Raw genomic sequence first — 15,300 nt, 5'->3', positions numbered from 1 at the left:
AAATTACCTACATTGTTAAATATGCACATAAAACGATGGAAATGTGCTGTAAGCTAGTAAGGTGTCATAAGGAATTAGAGGTAGAATATTTTTCTGACCATTTACTAGGCGCAATACCACATAATCTGAAACTGTTAAACTTGATTTCAAATGAAAGAAGTTTATTACAAACTAAATGTATTTATTAAAAAAACAAACAAAATAATTTTAGACTCAAATTTTTGTTTGTTTTGTTTAGCCAAGTAACAATTAAAAGACAATTGAGCATTATTTATTGCAACAGTACTACATTCCATTTAAAATAAAAATTATTTTTTCTAATTTAGACATAACAAAAAGAATACATTAAGGAAAGACTAGTGTACACAAAATGAATATATTTAAGGATATAAAAATAAACTACACGAATAAGCAATTTTAATAATTTTACTGAAGTTTTAAATGTAAGCTGTAGATGAATATTTTGTGAAAGAAGAACTTCTACTTGAGTTAGAAACAAGCTTATTTAACTCTTCCTGCAAATCTTTAGTGACTAAGCATGGGCGATTGAGCTTACTCATATATCTTTCGACAACAATTTTTAAAATGTCTAAAAGGAAACTGGCATTTTTTATTATGAACTGCCTTTCCGAAGAATCTAAAGCCTTCTGATAAGCATTTTTTATGTGGTATAAATGTGTATGAAAAGTAATAGAGAGAGCTTCATTGAAGAGAACATGCACTGATGGTGTGTATAACTTTAACAAATCATCAAGGAAGTTCAAATACATTTTAGCAAATGCAGTGTTGTTAGCTGTCAGCGCAAGCCAACATTCATCGTAGTGATAAACCTCAACATTAGATATACCCATTTCCCGTAAATCATCCATAAGTTTCTTAGTGTTAGCAGGAGTTTGTAAATTTTGGGGTCGCCATTTGTCATCATTAGCTCTTAGTTTCACAGCTTCCAGCAACTTATCCCGCATCTCTGTGACAAGTCTTTCTACCTGACCTGCAAGCAGATCATTTAAAACAAAAGATAAATCAAGCCCAACATTTGATAAAGTATCACACTGACTACGGGCACAGGCAATACATTCTGTAGCAATGGAAGAGCTGACTTGAGGAGTAAACACATGCTTAGAAAAAATCTGGACAAATTGGTCTAGTTGAAGTTTAGCCCATAGAACAAATGAAGAGGCACAGGCATTGTTAGTAAATGCTTTATCAAATTCTTTACCAGTTTCTGCTAAGCAAGTGAAGAATACAGAGCACAATTTTTCAATGTAGCTAGCTGTAGCACCTTCAGCTCTTTGTTGTTTCATATTTTGTTTCAACATAGCTGAACACCGCTTTAAGAATAAATTGCAGGCTCTTGAAGACTTTCCTAAACGAACAAGTACACCGACTGCTTTTCTTGCTGCTCTTGGACCGCCGTGTAATGACTTATCAGGGGAAACTTTGAGTTCTTCACTAAGAATATTAACCAACTGTTTAGTACGGTTTTCAATCCTAATCCTGATATCTCGCACAGCAGTATTGCGAGGAAACGCAGAACAATGGGCATTAGCTCGATGGATAAGTTCGACTGCCTTATCAAAAAGCCTCAATGCAATGCAAACATCTAATTCTTCAGGAAGCTCAAGTAACCAAGCTGGCGTTTCTAGTTGAGCACTTTTTTGCCGAGATGAATATTCATCTTCGAATGGATTACTCCCATCATCTTCAAAAGGATTTGGCGCTTCAGTAGGACTTCCATGATGTTCAAACAGGGATAGTTTTTTCTTTTTGGCTTGATCAATGCGAGTGATCCATTCTTTTTTTGAAGCTGCTGAATGGCATTGTAATACTCGAACTTCGGGAAACATCAGAACTTTGAAAGCATTTTTTATGCTCAGTTCCTCTTTAACATTTACAACAGCAAGTCCATCTAGTTCATAAAGTGCTTGATACCTATAAAAAATCAAAATTAAGCAAGATTTTAAAATAATTGTTTTATCAATCAGAGCATTATATTAATCTGCAAATTAAAACAATGTTCAATGTTATTTTGACCATGTACACCTTTTTTAAAAAAAGATTTATTTGCTTAAAGATATTTAATGTTCTTAAAATTAAAAAGCTTGCACAGTGAGGGAATAAAATAGAGTTTTATAGTTCAGCTGAGTTTGACAGTTAATTTATTTTCTTTCATGTGAATTTATTCTTTGCAAGCTAGCAGAACTAATTCTATGAAACAAAAATGCTAAGTCAAGATCAATAAAATCTAACCAGAGCCGTAATGGCTCAGGGGATAGAGTGTTTTCCTTCCAATGAGGCGAACTGGGTTCGAATCATAGTCAATACGAAATCCACATCCAGCTTGCACCAACCACACTGCTGACGTGAAATATCCTCAGTGGTGGACAGATCATGGGTTAGAGCCCCTTGCCATCAGGCGAACTGTGGGAGGTTCTCGTGGTCACCCTCTCCATGTAACGCAAATGCGGGTTAGCTCCATCAAAAAGTCCTCAATGAAGACAAATTTCTCCCAATACTCGAACCAGAAGTTCCTTTGTCTTCTGGGTTGGGTTCAAAATTACAAGGCTACGCATTAGTAGTCATAAAGCATTAGTAGTCATAAACCCATAAAATTGGGTCGGCTGTTCAACGACGGTCATATGAGGAAGAAAAAAAGTCTAACCAAATCATTGGTTCATCGAGTCAACTTTCTTAAGAACTCACTCATTTTTTTTTCTTCTTCCAACTTAAAGCGAATAATTTATTAAGTAAGATAACATTCTATTTGTTGCGTTTCCTATGCACATGCCAATGTTTTCAATACATAAAAGTAATGAAGCAAAAATGTAACTGTTGGTATTTTAAAGCTTTATACAATTTGAAAAATTAGGAAATTATAATGAAAGGTAAAGAAAGTTAGAATAAAGTAGAGCCTATTAGCATCAATTGCAAAATGGGATTAGTAATAGATTTAAAACTAAATTACTTATTTACAGGTTTACTGCATAGATTTTAAAAGTTTATAGCAAAATAATTTAAGGAATATGCTGCACTTTATTAAATACATCTGTAATTAAACTTTTCTTGTACAAAATAAGGAAGAATAAGTACCTCTGTGTTATAAAGAACCCAGTCTTAATTTGCCAATGTGACTGTTAAGTTTGCAAAGCAGGAATTTTTTTGTTGTTGTTGTTGTAAACTTTACTAATCAGTTACGTTTACTTATTAACAGGAATCAACAAAAATAAATATTTCTAGGAACTAGCATATAATAGAATAAAAAGAATCAAAATCTATTTAATTTTACTGAAATATCGGGCCTTTGCCACAAATTTTTATCCTAGGAGCACAGACTCTTACTTATTAAAATATTTAATAAAATAAAAACGAAAGAATAATGGAATAAGCCATACTAAATAGTTGTAGGGACCATGTGTTAGCAAAACATTTTCTGAATTGTATTATAAATCTTTTTACAAATAGAATACTTTTGTTGCTAAAACAAAATTTAACAACACCCAAAATATCATATTCAACAATTATCACTGTGAATAATATTAACATAGCTGGAACCCTACCATGAGCTCCATGGAATGAAATTCCATCTGGGAATGACGTCACGTTCCAACGGGAATTATTTTTCCCCACCACGAACACCTTGGAAAGAGTTTCTTGGCTGGAATTGGAATCGGTTTCATTCCAACCAGTCTCCGGTACCTGGAATCGTCGTTCCAAGGAGGGAATGATGAATTTTTAAGGACTAAATATGATATTTCGTCGATGAATGTCTTAATTTTTTTCTATTTCATAAGAGAAGATAACAAAATTTCTATAAGATAAACGTGCCCGAGCCATTTTCAAGACGATAATTAAAAGAGAAATGTTTTGTTTCATTAGTATGTGTGAACGAAAAGATACTTTCAGAGTTAACTAAGAAATTACGGCAAACTAAAAATAATTATGCTCTCATTATATAATAATTGTTACTATTTCTATGTTATTATTACGGGATGTATTACTTGGCCAATACCTTTTTCTGAAGTTCCAATAATTTCTTTTTTTTAATTTTCTTTCGATGAACTTTTAATTCAACAATATTTAACTTCCTTTCTAACGATAGTTCTTTATACTATACACCAATGGCAGCATATTTAAAAGAATTTTTTACAGGCATGATGTATTATAAAGTAAACAATTTATTTATAATAAGAAACACAAAAAAGAATAAAAACGTTTAAAAAAATATTTATGAAATTTGTATTTACTTCTTCTCTTACTCATTTTAAAAATTTTTATTCTCATTTTTCCATTAAAATATATACTATAAAAGCTGCGGAAGTAGTTCCCTGAACTATAATTTTTAAGAATTTCATACGTAAAAAATGATTTTACAAATCACGAAAAAAATTTTACGCAGATCTAGAAATTAATTTCTTGTGAACATATTTATTTAACTATCAGTAAAAACAGTCACTTTTACAATGTAACAAATAAACCAAAGTAATAAGCAAAGTAGTAACTTTTTAGTCATTCATATTGTTACAATTTTAATTGAAAACTAATGAACTTTTCTGAAATTAAATTAATTTCAAAGAGATCAAGGTAAGCGTTAATTGTTTTGTCTGATAATTCTTTCTGGAAGTCTGATAATTCTTTCTGGAATTCTTTCTGGAATTGAATTCTTTCTGGAAATTAGTTTAGATTTAAAAAATAGTATAATTAGTAATCTATCTACTTGCAGTTCTCAGGCACGAAATTTTGAATCTTAATTCATTAAAATATGATCATTATTTTAAGAGTTGCACTTTTTAAAATATATTTAAAATAAATAATGAAACATATTAAGGGATATATCAGAAATATTTATTATGAAAAAAGGATTTTATTTTATGAATTATACATGATAAATATGACAGTTTTTAATTAATAAGTTTTTAATATGTATAATAAATTGAAGAATATTTCAAAGTATTCGCAGTTCATGTTTTTTTAATCTAATGAAAACAAAAAACATTATAAAAATAAAACAATAAGTAGTCAAAAATATTATCTAAATAGCAGAAGCTCGTTTCGTTTTACTCATGATAATGCTGCCAAACTCAAAAAGAAAATCTAAAGTAAATTGTGTGATTGGTTAAATTTTAGCCACGCCCTGAGAGCGAGTTATCCTGGACTGTCTGATTCCAAGGGAGTGTTCATGGTACGGTATTGAGCATTCATGGAACCAAACTTTCCCAGTTTCACTTTCCAGCCGGGAATCTTCATTCCATTCCCGGTAGTTCATGGTAGGGCCCCTGGATTGATAAGGGTGCTACTGGAGCTGTAGCCCCATGCCACAAGTTTTTAGAGCCCCTCAAGGAAATTTTAAAATTTATAAAAATAAAAGTGATCTTTGTAATTTTCTATTCTTTAATATTTTCAAGAGTAATGTTTTACATCCTTTTTGAATCTTTAAAAAAGCTTAATGTATTCTATTTGAAATTCAGGGAAAAAATTAATATTTGGTCCTATTGTTTCTTTCTACCTGTCACCCAACTCCCTAATTTTATTTACTTTTGTCTTTTACTTCAAGAAACACATGCTTGATTTCTATAATAACTTAACATTTATAATTTTATACAGGATGCGTTTAAATTTAATTATATTCGTAAACATTTAAAATCTACTTTTTTAATTTTTCTAAAATAATAACAATAATAATTGGAATTGAATTCCATAAAAAGTTTTAATGTTTTTGAATATAGGAAAATTTTGTCTAATTTGGCAAAGGTACTACAGGTAGGATCTCAAGTTACATCACAGGCCACATCATACCCTAAGTACTTGTGATAATATCTGTTTGATATGTTGTTAATAATGACTGCTATAATAGCATATTCGGTAATTAGTTGTCAATAACTATTATGTTAATGGTTATATTTCTTACACTCTAAATTAATACTCAAGATTTTTTAAAACATTACATTATCTTTAATGATCTTGATATTGGTATGTTCAATAGTTTTTGTTTGTTATTAAAAAATTGTCATAATTGCAATATTTTGGTTCCAACCCCTGAAATTTGTAGATACTTAAAGGATGTTTCTGTATCAAGAACCTGTTTATTGTTTCTGTTCTGTTTTTTTTTTTATTCTGTTACATGGAAGTGGAGAAAACTTGTTGATAATTTTGATCTTCTTATTTTTGGATTCCTTAAAAATATGTATTTTTAGTACCTTGAGAGACACTACCCGATTGTGGATAAAGCTTAGTGCAGGATTCTAATGTAAATTTTTCCGTTAAAGGAATAGTAATTTTATGTAAACACTAATTACCGATATTGCATTGGTCCTCGGCTATCTTCCACTTTCGTAGCAAACATAAGGCCTTCATCTAGCAAAACACAATAAACAGTATGCAGTGGTTTATAGTCAGAAACAGATAACTCCACAAGTTCACCATTATGAAGAACTGTTCTTCCTCGCACCTCTAAAACAGTAGCACAGCCTTCAACTTTCTCCAATAACAGTGACAAATTCTTGTTATTTTCTTCATCAGTTTCACTTTCTCCAACAGTTGTTGACTCCGCATCTTTAGGTGCAGCTATTGAGACATCCAATAAAGATGTCAAAACTGATTGTTGTTCAGCTAACAAATGACTTAGCTGATACATCTCTCCTTCAAGATAAGAAATTTCTTTAGCAGTTTCAATGAACTGCGTGTAATTTTTATAGACATTTTTCTTTAATAAGCTATTAGTTTCATCAGCTAGAGATTTAATGCAATCCTTTTCCACAAGTAGTTCTTTCACACCGTTGCAATCTAAGACCTTTCTTTTCACGTATTCTAAAGGGTTAAATTCCGGAGATATTAGCTTATTGGCAAGACTATCAGCCATACTTGTTTCTTAGAAAATAGTAGGAAAAAAGGGAATAGAATAATCACTATAAATTATTTAAATTCAAAACATTTATGTTTATAAACAATTGACATAGTTTCGTTCTCCATAAACGCCTACAGTTAACTTACAGTTAAGAAAAGCGTCAGTGTATGAAATTAAGATGGGGCCTGTCATAACAAATTTTTAAGCACGCTTTAAAACATCATTTTATTTTAAAAAATTCATTTGAACATAAGCTATTACTTAATAACTAATTTTTCAACAGCCTAAAAGATTAATAAGAATCTTAAATTTATGATTTTTTATTAATAAAGGTCAATCATGGTCACACTTTAACCGTGTTTTTAAATTAATGTTTCTGTTTACTTTAAAGTGCAATTTGATTTGAGTTTTGAAATTAACTAGGATGATATATTTATTATTCTTGGAATATCTCTTTAATTAGTTTATTTGAAGCATGTCTGATGCAAAAAGATATTCTTTTTCTAATTTATAATATATGTCGAGGTGTTCTTTCAGAATCGGCATTTGCAAGTATGTTGTCTGCTCCGAATTGTTTGTGTTAAAATTTTTTATTAAAATATGCTGAATTATTAAGATATAATTGATATATGCTATTTATTTAAGAAATTCGCATATTTTGAAGTTAATTTAATTAAATTATTTTGTAATATAAATTATTAACACTGACATACTAAATTAAAATTAATTCTTATAAAAATCTAATTTTTCGTGCTCTTTTAAAATGTGTTTTTGCGAAACCTATTGTAACTTAAAACGTTGTGAAATTCCCAATTTCAACTCAGCATGGGATAATTAGATTTTAAATAGATTTTATTAAATGAGATATTTTTCTTTTTCTAGGATGTATTTAATTTCAAGTGTCTATCGAATGTCGCGTTTAACTATTTATATAACTAATTTATCGAGTAATTGACAAGACAATTGTTAAGTTATGAGAAAATTAAGTTATAAATTTGAAATCATATTTTGTTGGTATGTGTTGTGATGTGGTTTCATGTAACTTTCACATAACAAATTTGGCTATATAGTCCACATATGTTACCATATTAATGTTAATTATTAAGCTTATCTGGCGTAACAATTAAAAGATAAATGCTAGATAATGTAATATAAAAAGATAAATGAAAGATATTATTAAAGAACATAAAACTCTTAGTTTGGTGAAATAAACTTCTCAGCTAACTAACATTATTAATGTTATCTTTTAAATACTTGGAAAAAAAAACAGAATTGTCTATAATTTAATTTAAAACAATGACTAATATTGAACAATAAAAAAAATTCATTTTTCAAGTGTCTCTCATGAAGAATCTAATTACTCCTTGCTGTCTGCTATCCAAATTTCAGGATGATAGCACAAACGGTTCTTTATTTTTTATGAAACTCCCATGCACATTTACAAACTCTTCATTTTATTGTTATAAGTATTTGCTAATTTGCTTAAATAGTTAAATGGAATACTTTCTCCAAGAATATGTTCATATTAAATTATTAATTTTGCTTTGAGCTTTTTAGATTGACTGAAAATGGTAGGATTTGAAAGAACATCATCTCAAGGAAGGTTTCATGAGTTAGACTACATGACTGCTGGTGCTGTCAGCGGCTTTGTCACACGTACTTTATTTCAGCCATTAGATGTCATTAAGATAAGATTCCAGGTACTTAAAAATTAAATAATTGTAGCTATTAGGAAATGTTTGAGATAAGACTATGTATTATGAAATAAAATTCACTTGAAATGTACATGTTTTTCTTTTTTTTAATTTGTACCTATACTAATTTCTTTTGGTCAAATTGTAAAAACTTGATTTGATTTATTCTTATTTTTGATTCAATATGAAGTTTTGAATTAAGTGTTTATTATGTTATAAAGAGGCTTTTTTTTTTATTTTTATCAATTCACAAAAACAGTATTTATATTTGCTGTGAGAATGGTACATATCTCGCTTTTCAGGCAGTAGAATTTTAGAACATTTTCATTTTTAAACATGCTTATGTAATATTTGAAATGTACCCTAAAGTGGATTTGTCTGTTATTTATAATAGAATTCTTGATCATGATTAGTATTTATTTATTTTGATTTATACTTAAATTTCAGTTACAAATTGAGCCTATAGATGGAAGTCGTAAATCGAAATATCATGGCATGGCCCATGCTTTTAAATGCATTCTTAAAGAAGAAGGAATTCAAGCTCTTTGGAAAGGAATTGTTCCAGCTCAATTTTTATCTACCACATATGGTGCATTGCAGGTAGTCTTTTACATGCTCTGTTATAAAAAATATTTTAACCTTTTATATACTTTTTTTTAACTTTGTCTTTATTTAATCTTTCTTTTCTTTTATGTGTTTTTTCAAGGTAGATAATCTGCAGTTTTTTTATTTTACTTTCAAACAAGTTTTTTTTTTGTTCTTAAATTATTAATTTTTTTGCTTTCATTATAATTTATTTTGTTGTTATTTCATTTAATTATTTTAACATATGTTTATTATTATTACTATATTAAATATCATAAAATTATTTAGATGAAATTCTTCTTTTGTGTATCATATCTCTAATAATGTAGGAAATTTAATTCTAGTCAAACTAATATATTTTGAGCCTTGATTTAACAAGGAAAATTTTATTGATAAAATAATAATTGAAATTTGAACATTTTTTTTCCTTTAAAAAATGAATAAATAAAACTCTGTTATTACATTCAGGGATCATTTGCTCATTTTTTTTTAATATTTGGTATTTTTTGTTGACTTGAGTTTAATCAGCTTTCTGATTTAATTGTTGTTCTTACATTCATGTTATAAGCAATTTTTTTTAATAATAATTATAAGGTTTCCTTTGTTCTAGTTTGTAACATTTGAAATACTCACTCAACAAGCGGAATCCAATTTGCCTGAGAAACTTCAACATGATGCTAAAACTTTAATCAATTTCAGTTGTGGTGCATTAGCTGGCTGTGTAGCTACAACCGGAAGTTTACCTTTTGATGTTTTGAGAACAAGGCTTGTTGCTCAAGGTGAACCTAAGGTGATTTAGTGTTAAAAATGTTAATAAATTTCTATTATTAACTAAACTTATAATATATAAATTTATTATCTAAACTTAATAATATTTTTTGTACATAAATCTGTTTCTAATTTTTTTATGCTTCAGATAAGATCAGCTTTGTATCATGATTCAATGGTATATTTTCTTGAACCATGTTAATTTCAGTACATTTCTGGATATTATTGTTATTTTTGTTATGTTGCATATTTTATATTGAACTACTAATTGCATTAGTTTGTTTTTCTTACTCACTATCAAAAATAGAACATTATATGATGAAGTGATAGACATGCTTACAGACTGAGTTGGCCAATACACACCTGGACGTGTATTTAACACATCATATTTAAGTTTTCACTTCTTAAAACGTTTAGGGATAATGAGAATACCCCTTGTACTTTGTAAACTTTTTGTTAATTTTTTTTCTCCAAAGATATATTCTTTAAAAATTCCCAGCTCCTTCTTTGACCCAACATTCTCTTTCTCGGACCAGTGATTGGAATTCAATCAAAAGATTTTTAAGGAAAACTGTTAAATTGTGGAAATATAAAATAAAAAAATGAATAACAAAGTTGATTTGTTGTATTTTACTAACAAGTTATTATTTTTTTAAGTTTAATTAACCTTACTTTTATTTAGCTGTAAATTAAGTCAGAAAATTTGAAAATTATGTGTTTTTGTTTAATATTTGATCAATGTTTCTATAGTGATTGCTTTGCTTAGTTATATTATGATACATACTATGAAATAATGGTAAATTATTAACATAATCTCTGTTAAGTTTACTCTCTTATTTTAAGTTTCACACCTCAAATATTAACAGAACAGTAAAATTAACCTACTCTATGATTTTTTTTGTTTTTTTTTTGGGATACAACTGCTTACAAATACTTCAAATTATTATTAATAAGACTAAAGTATGAGTACGCAACCTTTGATTCATAAGGGGTCATTTTACCTCATAGAACATAGTTGTACTCCTTTCATATAATTTTGGTTAAAAGAGTGGAAATTATATTTTTGTCTTGATATAGAATTAACAAGTAAGGATTGAACAAGATATATTTATAATTAAAAACTCATATATTAAACAATTTGATTTTTATTTTATAACCGTCGTTGAACAGCCGACCCGATTTTGTGGGTTTACGACTATTAATGTTCAACTCCATCCTTGTAATTTTGAACCCAATCCAGAAGACAAGGGAACTCTTGGAGCGAGTATTGAGAGAAATTTTGCCTTCGTGGAGGACTTTTTGATGGAGCTAACCTGCATTTGCGTTACATGGAGAGGGAGACCACGAGAACCTCTCACAGTTAGCCTGATTGCAAGGGGGCTTTAACCCAAAACAATTTGATTATAGAAATTATTTATTTCTATCTTTTGGATCCGGCAGTTAATAAAACAGCCGACTTGTATATGCAGCAAGGTGCGCCTTAAATGTGCCATGGCTGAAAGTCCTCTCATTAGTTAAGCTGTAGAAGTTCAGAGAGAAATTCTTTTCTTCAGTAACTCGAATTTTGCTTAAATATGAAGTTAAAAAAATTGCGAATGAGTCAAATTTTATTTTTCAAATGTTTCTAACTATTGCATTAATATTACTAGATATATCCAGAGATGGTCTTTTAATAAAAATAAAGGCTAAGTTCCCTCTTTACTGTATTCTCTATTGATTAGTCCTCTTAGTCTCAAAAAAAAAAAAAAAAAATATAGACTTCAGAACATTTCAAAGGCAAGGGTTCTCTATTGTTTGAAAAGCAAGTTTTCTTCACTTATGCAGCTGTTTCTTTGGTTTATATTCTTTTGTTTTTTTTAATTGTGGTTTTAATATATTAAGTAGTGTTCCAATGTTGGTTGGTTCCAATGAGTTTGATCCTGACAGCTGAGAAATGTTGTTGGTTGAATCTGCTGTGGCTGAAAATCCTCTTCATGATGTGGTTGGAAGTTAAAAAGAGGGGCACCAGCTCAGGCACTGTGCACTTTGTCTGACAAGAGTTAATATTACATGGCATTCCAACCATGGCCATTAAAAGATAGAGCCCTAACTATTTGGGCAGGTGCTTAACCATGGTTTTGTGAAGAACATGTTGATTTTTTTGTTCTTGTGCTTTAAGTATTGTTTCTATGCTTTTACTGTAGCATTTCCAAAAGTCAGAGATTCTTATAATCCTTTACTATTAGTTGAAAAAGAAACAGTGAACGAAGATGTTGTAAAAAGCTTTAAAAGATAATTAGAAATCGCTAAGGAATCTTGTTTTACATTGAATGTGTTTATCAGTGTACAAATATGGGATAAGAACATTCCAATTAGTTGCTAGTAAACAATGTTTGATCTAATAAAAAAATATATGTGAATAGATATATTCTTCACTTAACTTTACGTGTTAAATTCTTTAATTATAGAGTTAATCTTTTTTGTTTGAGCAAATGTATACAATTCAATTTTTGAAATTTAATATTTTTTTTATATTTTTGTTATTTTATATTTAACAAATACATTGTGATATATTAATACTAAAGTTTACTTTACTTTAATCATCTTACATCTTTTAATTTCAGACTTATAGAAATATATTTCATGCAGCAAAAACTATGTATTGTACTGAAGGATTTTTTAGTTTCTATAAAGGATTAGCTCCAACATTGGTACAGATTACACCTAATGCAGGGGCTCAATTTGCTTTCTATAAATTGTTTCAAAGTCTTTGGAATTATATGTTCAAGACAGATGCTAAACCTCCATGTAAGTAATGTGTGCTCTTATAAATTTCTCAATGCTGTAAAAACATGTAAATGCCTATGAATATGAAATATTTTTCTAAAGAAAATCATAAGCAGTCAAATTGATGAAAGTGGGATTGTATAAAAATTAACTGAAATTCTTCTTCTTATACTGTTGTTACAAATATAAAAATTAAGTGGATTCAAAAATTTTTCTTTCCATATCTGTTTTAGTTTCGTAGCATTCAGCTAAATTTTTTTTTGGTTCAAAAATAATGCATTTGTCATTTGACTTAATTTAGTATAGTATTTCTCTGGCAATGAAACTTCACTTCATCATCTCTCCATTCATGATGTTAAAAATTAGTTTTTGAATATTTTTCTTTTTTGTTACATTTTAACATTTTTATATTTGTCAAGAGCAGATTATTATTGAAAATTAAACAAAAAATTTTCTAAAGCTATTCAGCTGTTTACTGATTTTTTAGCATTGATTTCGCTCTTTATCAGCATTGATTTCATCATTAATACAAGTAACTTATCGATCGTGTTTTCAGTAGTTATTGTCTGATATTTGTGTGCTTTTTTTTAAATCCAGATACTTTGAATGCAATATTATTACAACTTTCAAGTTTCGTAATATTGTATTCAAAGCTATTTTTCTTTTAGCAAAGTTATTTTTCTCCCAAGCTATTTTTCTTTTGTTTTTCGGCATTTATTTCTACTCATTTTCATACGGTTTGTCCGATTTTTTTTTTTAGTGCAATATTATTATGACTTGTGAGTCTTAAATTAGGGATTTTAATCATCATTTTTGACATGCTCTATTTGTACCAATTTCATTGTCTATCTAAGTTCTTTCTATATTGTTTTTTTAGTTATTGTTATTCATTAGTACATGTTTTTTTTATATATATCTCAATATTTTTAATACAATATTATTACAACAAGCAAAATTTGAACATGAACTTTCAAACTTTTCTGTTTTTAAAACTTTTTTTCTAATTTTTTGTAGCTTAAAAAACCGTTCAAGATTTAACATTCATAAAATCTCTTTCAATTCTCTAAATGTAAATGTCTTGAAGTTAAAAATATACTGTACTGAACAACTGAATGTTGAATCTTATTTTGAGTTATTCCGTTTTATTTTAAATCATTTTAGATCCAATGAAATTTTTTTTAATTAAAATATTTTAATTGCATTTACATTGCTGACTAAAATATTTATTTATTTTTTTCTTCCATTCAGGAACATTAGAGTTAATTTTTTTTTAAAAAAATAAACTTTTGTGTCACAGGATGTGATAAGAAACCATAACTTTTCTCCCATCTTTTTTTTTTTCGTTTTTTTTTTCTTCATAAATATATTTTTGATGAAAGAAATTTTTTTTGAAAAGTATCAGTTTAGTATTCTTCAGTTTTGAATGAATTTTATTATTTAAAGGAATTTAATTAACTGCAAATGCATTACTAAGTTGATTTATAAAAAGAATTATGTCTGAAACACTGATTTTTATATTAAATTTATCATAATTGATGTAAACATGCCTAAATACTTGAACATATGGCCTTTCATTCTAAAAGGTTGTGCACCCTTATCTTAATGTCCTGTGAAATTTTGTTTTGTATAAATTGATGCTTTCACTGTACAATTGTTGCAAAATCTATAAAAATGCTTCTTATTTAATTTGGTAAATAGCTTTTTTTATCGATAACTTAAAATATAAATTGAGATGGGCATATTGCTCTTGTGAATTGTTTTTTATTTACTTAATTTCTGTTTCATTGTTCTTACTTTTATTTTTGCATTAAATTTCGATTTTTTTTAAATATTTTTATCATTAATGTAGTACTACCTGCTTCTAACACATGTTCTATTGTACTATACATTCATTTCAATTCTTTTTCTCAAATATTTTAAATAATTTTAAACAACAACAAAAAATGGATGATTAGCATATAGTACTGGGAAATCTGGTGCTGCATGTGGTTAGTGTGTAACTTATTACACTGTAGGATAGCTGAAGCCTAGCCTAGCTGCTTCTAGCACATGTTACATTGTTCTGTACATTCATTTAAATTTTCTCTCTCCAATTTTGAAATTAATTTTGAGCTAAAAATATTTGTAATTAGCATATAGTACTGATAAAACTGATGTGGCATTTGGTCATTTTGTCACTTATTCTACTGTAGGATAGCTGGAGGCCAGGATTTCGAATCTAATGGCTTATCAAACAATGACGTATGTTCTCCACTAGGTGAACATTAAATCTTTACGACTCATAATCTTTTTGTTGGTGTAGTGCAAAAATTTGAAGAGAGAAGAACCAGCTCTGGCGCTGTTTATGTCTTCTGACTGGATGAAAATTAAGTAAAGTTCCTAATATTACTGAAAAACAGGGCTAGGTGCCTAACCCTGGTAGTATGTGGAGATATTTTGTTTGTTTTTTCATACCTGAAAGATAAATGTTTGTTAAATTCTCTTCGTTGTTTGGTAAGAATAGGGTTAGATTCTATTTGCTTGCTGGAGCAGTCAATTTGAAGACATCACAATTAATTTAAAACACATGAAACAAATTAATGAATTGAGTGTTTAGATCAAAATCCATACAATTCCTGGCTGTACTTATATCTCATTTTAGATCCA

General features: G+C 28.5%; 2 protein-coding genes across 3 annotated transcripts in view; one reads left to right on the top strand and one right to left on the bottom strand.

Moving 5' to 3' along the window:
- Positions 1-255: 255 nt before the first annotated feature.
- On the bottom strand, positions 256-6,864 carry LOC107454721 (exocyst 84; the record flags this gene model as incomplete). The annotated part of the gene is given in 2 exon segments (XM_016071997.3): positions 256-1,932; positions 6,294-6,864. Coding segments are annotated over 2 exon segments (2,058 nt in total). The 3' UTR covers positions 256-437.
- Positions 6,865-7,197: 333 nt separating this feature from the next.
- The window catches only part of LOC107454722 (mitochondrial thiamine pyrophosphate carrier), a 13,321-nt gene continuing 5,218 nt past the window's right edge, over positions 7,198-15,300 (top strand). Inside the window, exons 1-5 of one of the 2 annotated variants that reach the window (XM_016071999.3) lie at positions 7,198-7,393; positions 8,399-8,541; positions 8,983-9,135; positions 9,731-9,910; positions 12,492-12,675. In XM_016071999.3, the coding sequence (XP_015927485.1) occupies positions 8,410-8,541; positions 8,983-9,135; positions 9,731-9,910; positions 12,492-12,675 (649 nt within the window). In that variant the 5' untranslated portion in view covers positions 7,198-7,393; positions 8,399-8,409. Of the gene's footprint in view, positions 7,394-8,390; positions 8,542-8,982; positions 9,136-9,730; positions 9,911-12,491; positions 12,676-15,300 lie in introns of both variants that reach the window. The other variant, XM_016071998.3, reaches the window with a different exon arrangement.

Source organism: Parasteatoda tepidariorum, chromosome 9 (assembly GCF_043381705.1).
Source record: "Parasteatoda tepidariorum isolate YZ-2023 chromosome 9, CAS_Ptep_4.0, whole genome shotgun sequence".
In the NCBI taxonomy this organism is placed as follows: Eukaryota; Metazoa; Arthropoda; class Arachnida; order Araneae; family Theridiidae; genus Parasteatoda; species Parasteatoda tepidariorum.
Note: the sequence above shows the minus strand (reverse complement) of the source record. Positions and strands in the feature narration are given on the sequence as shown.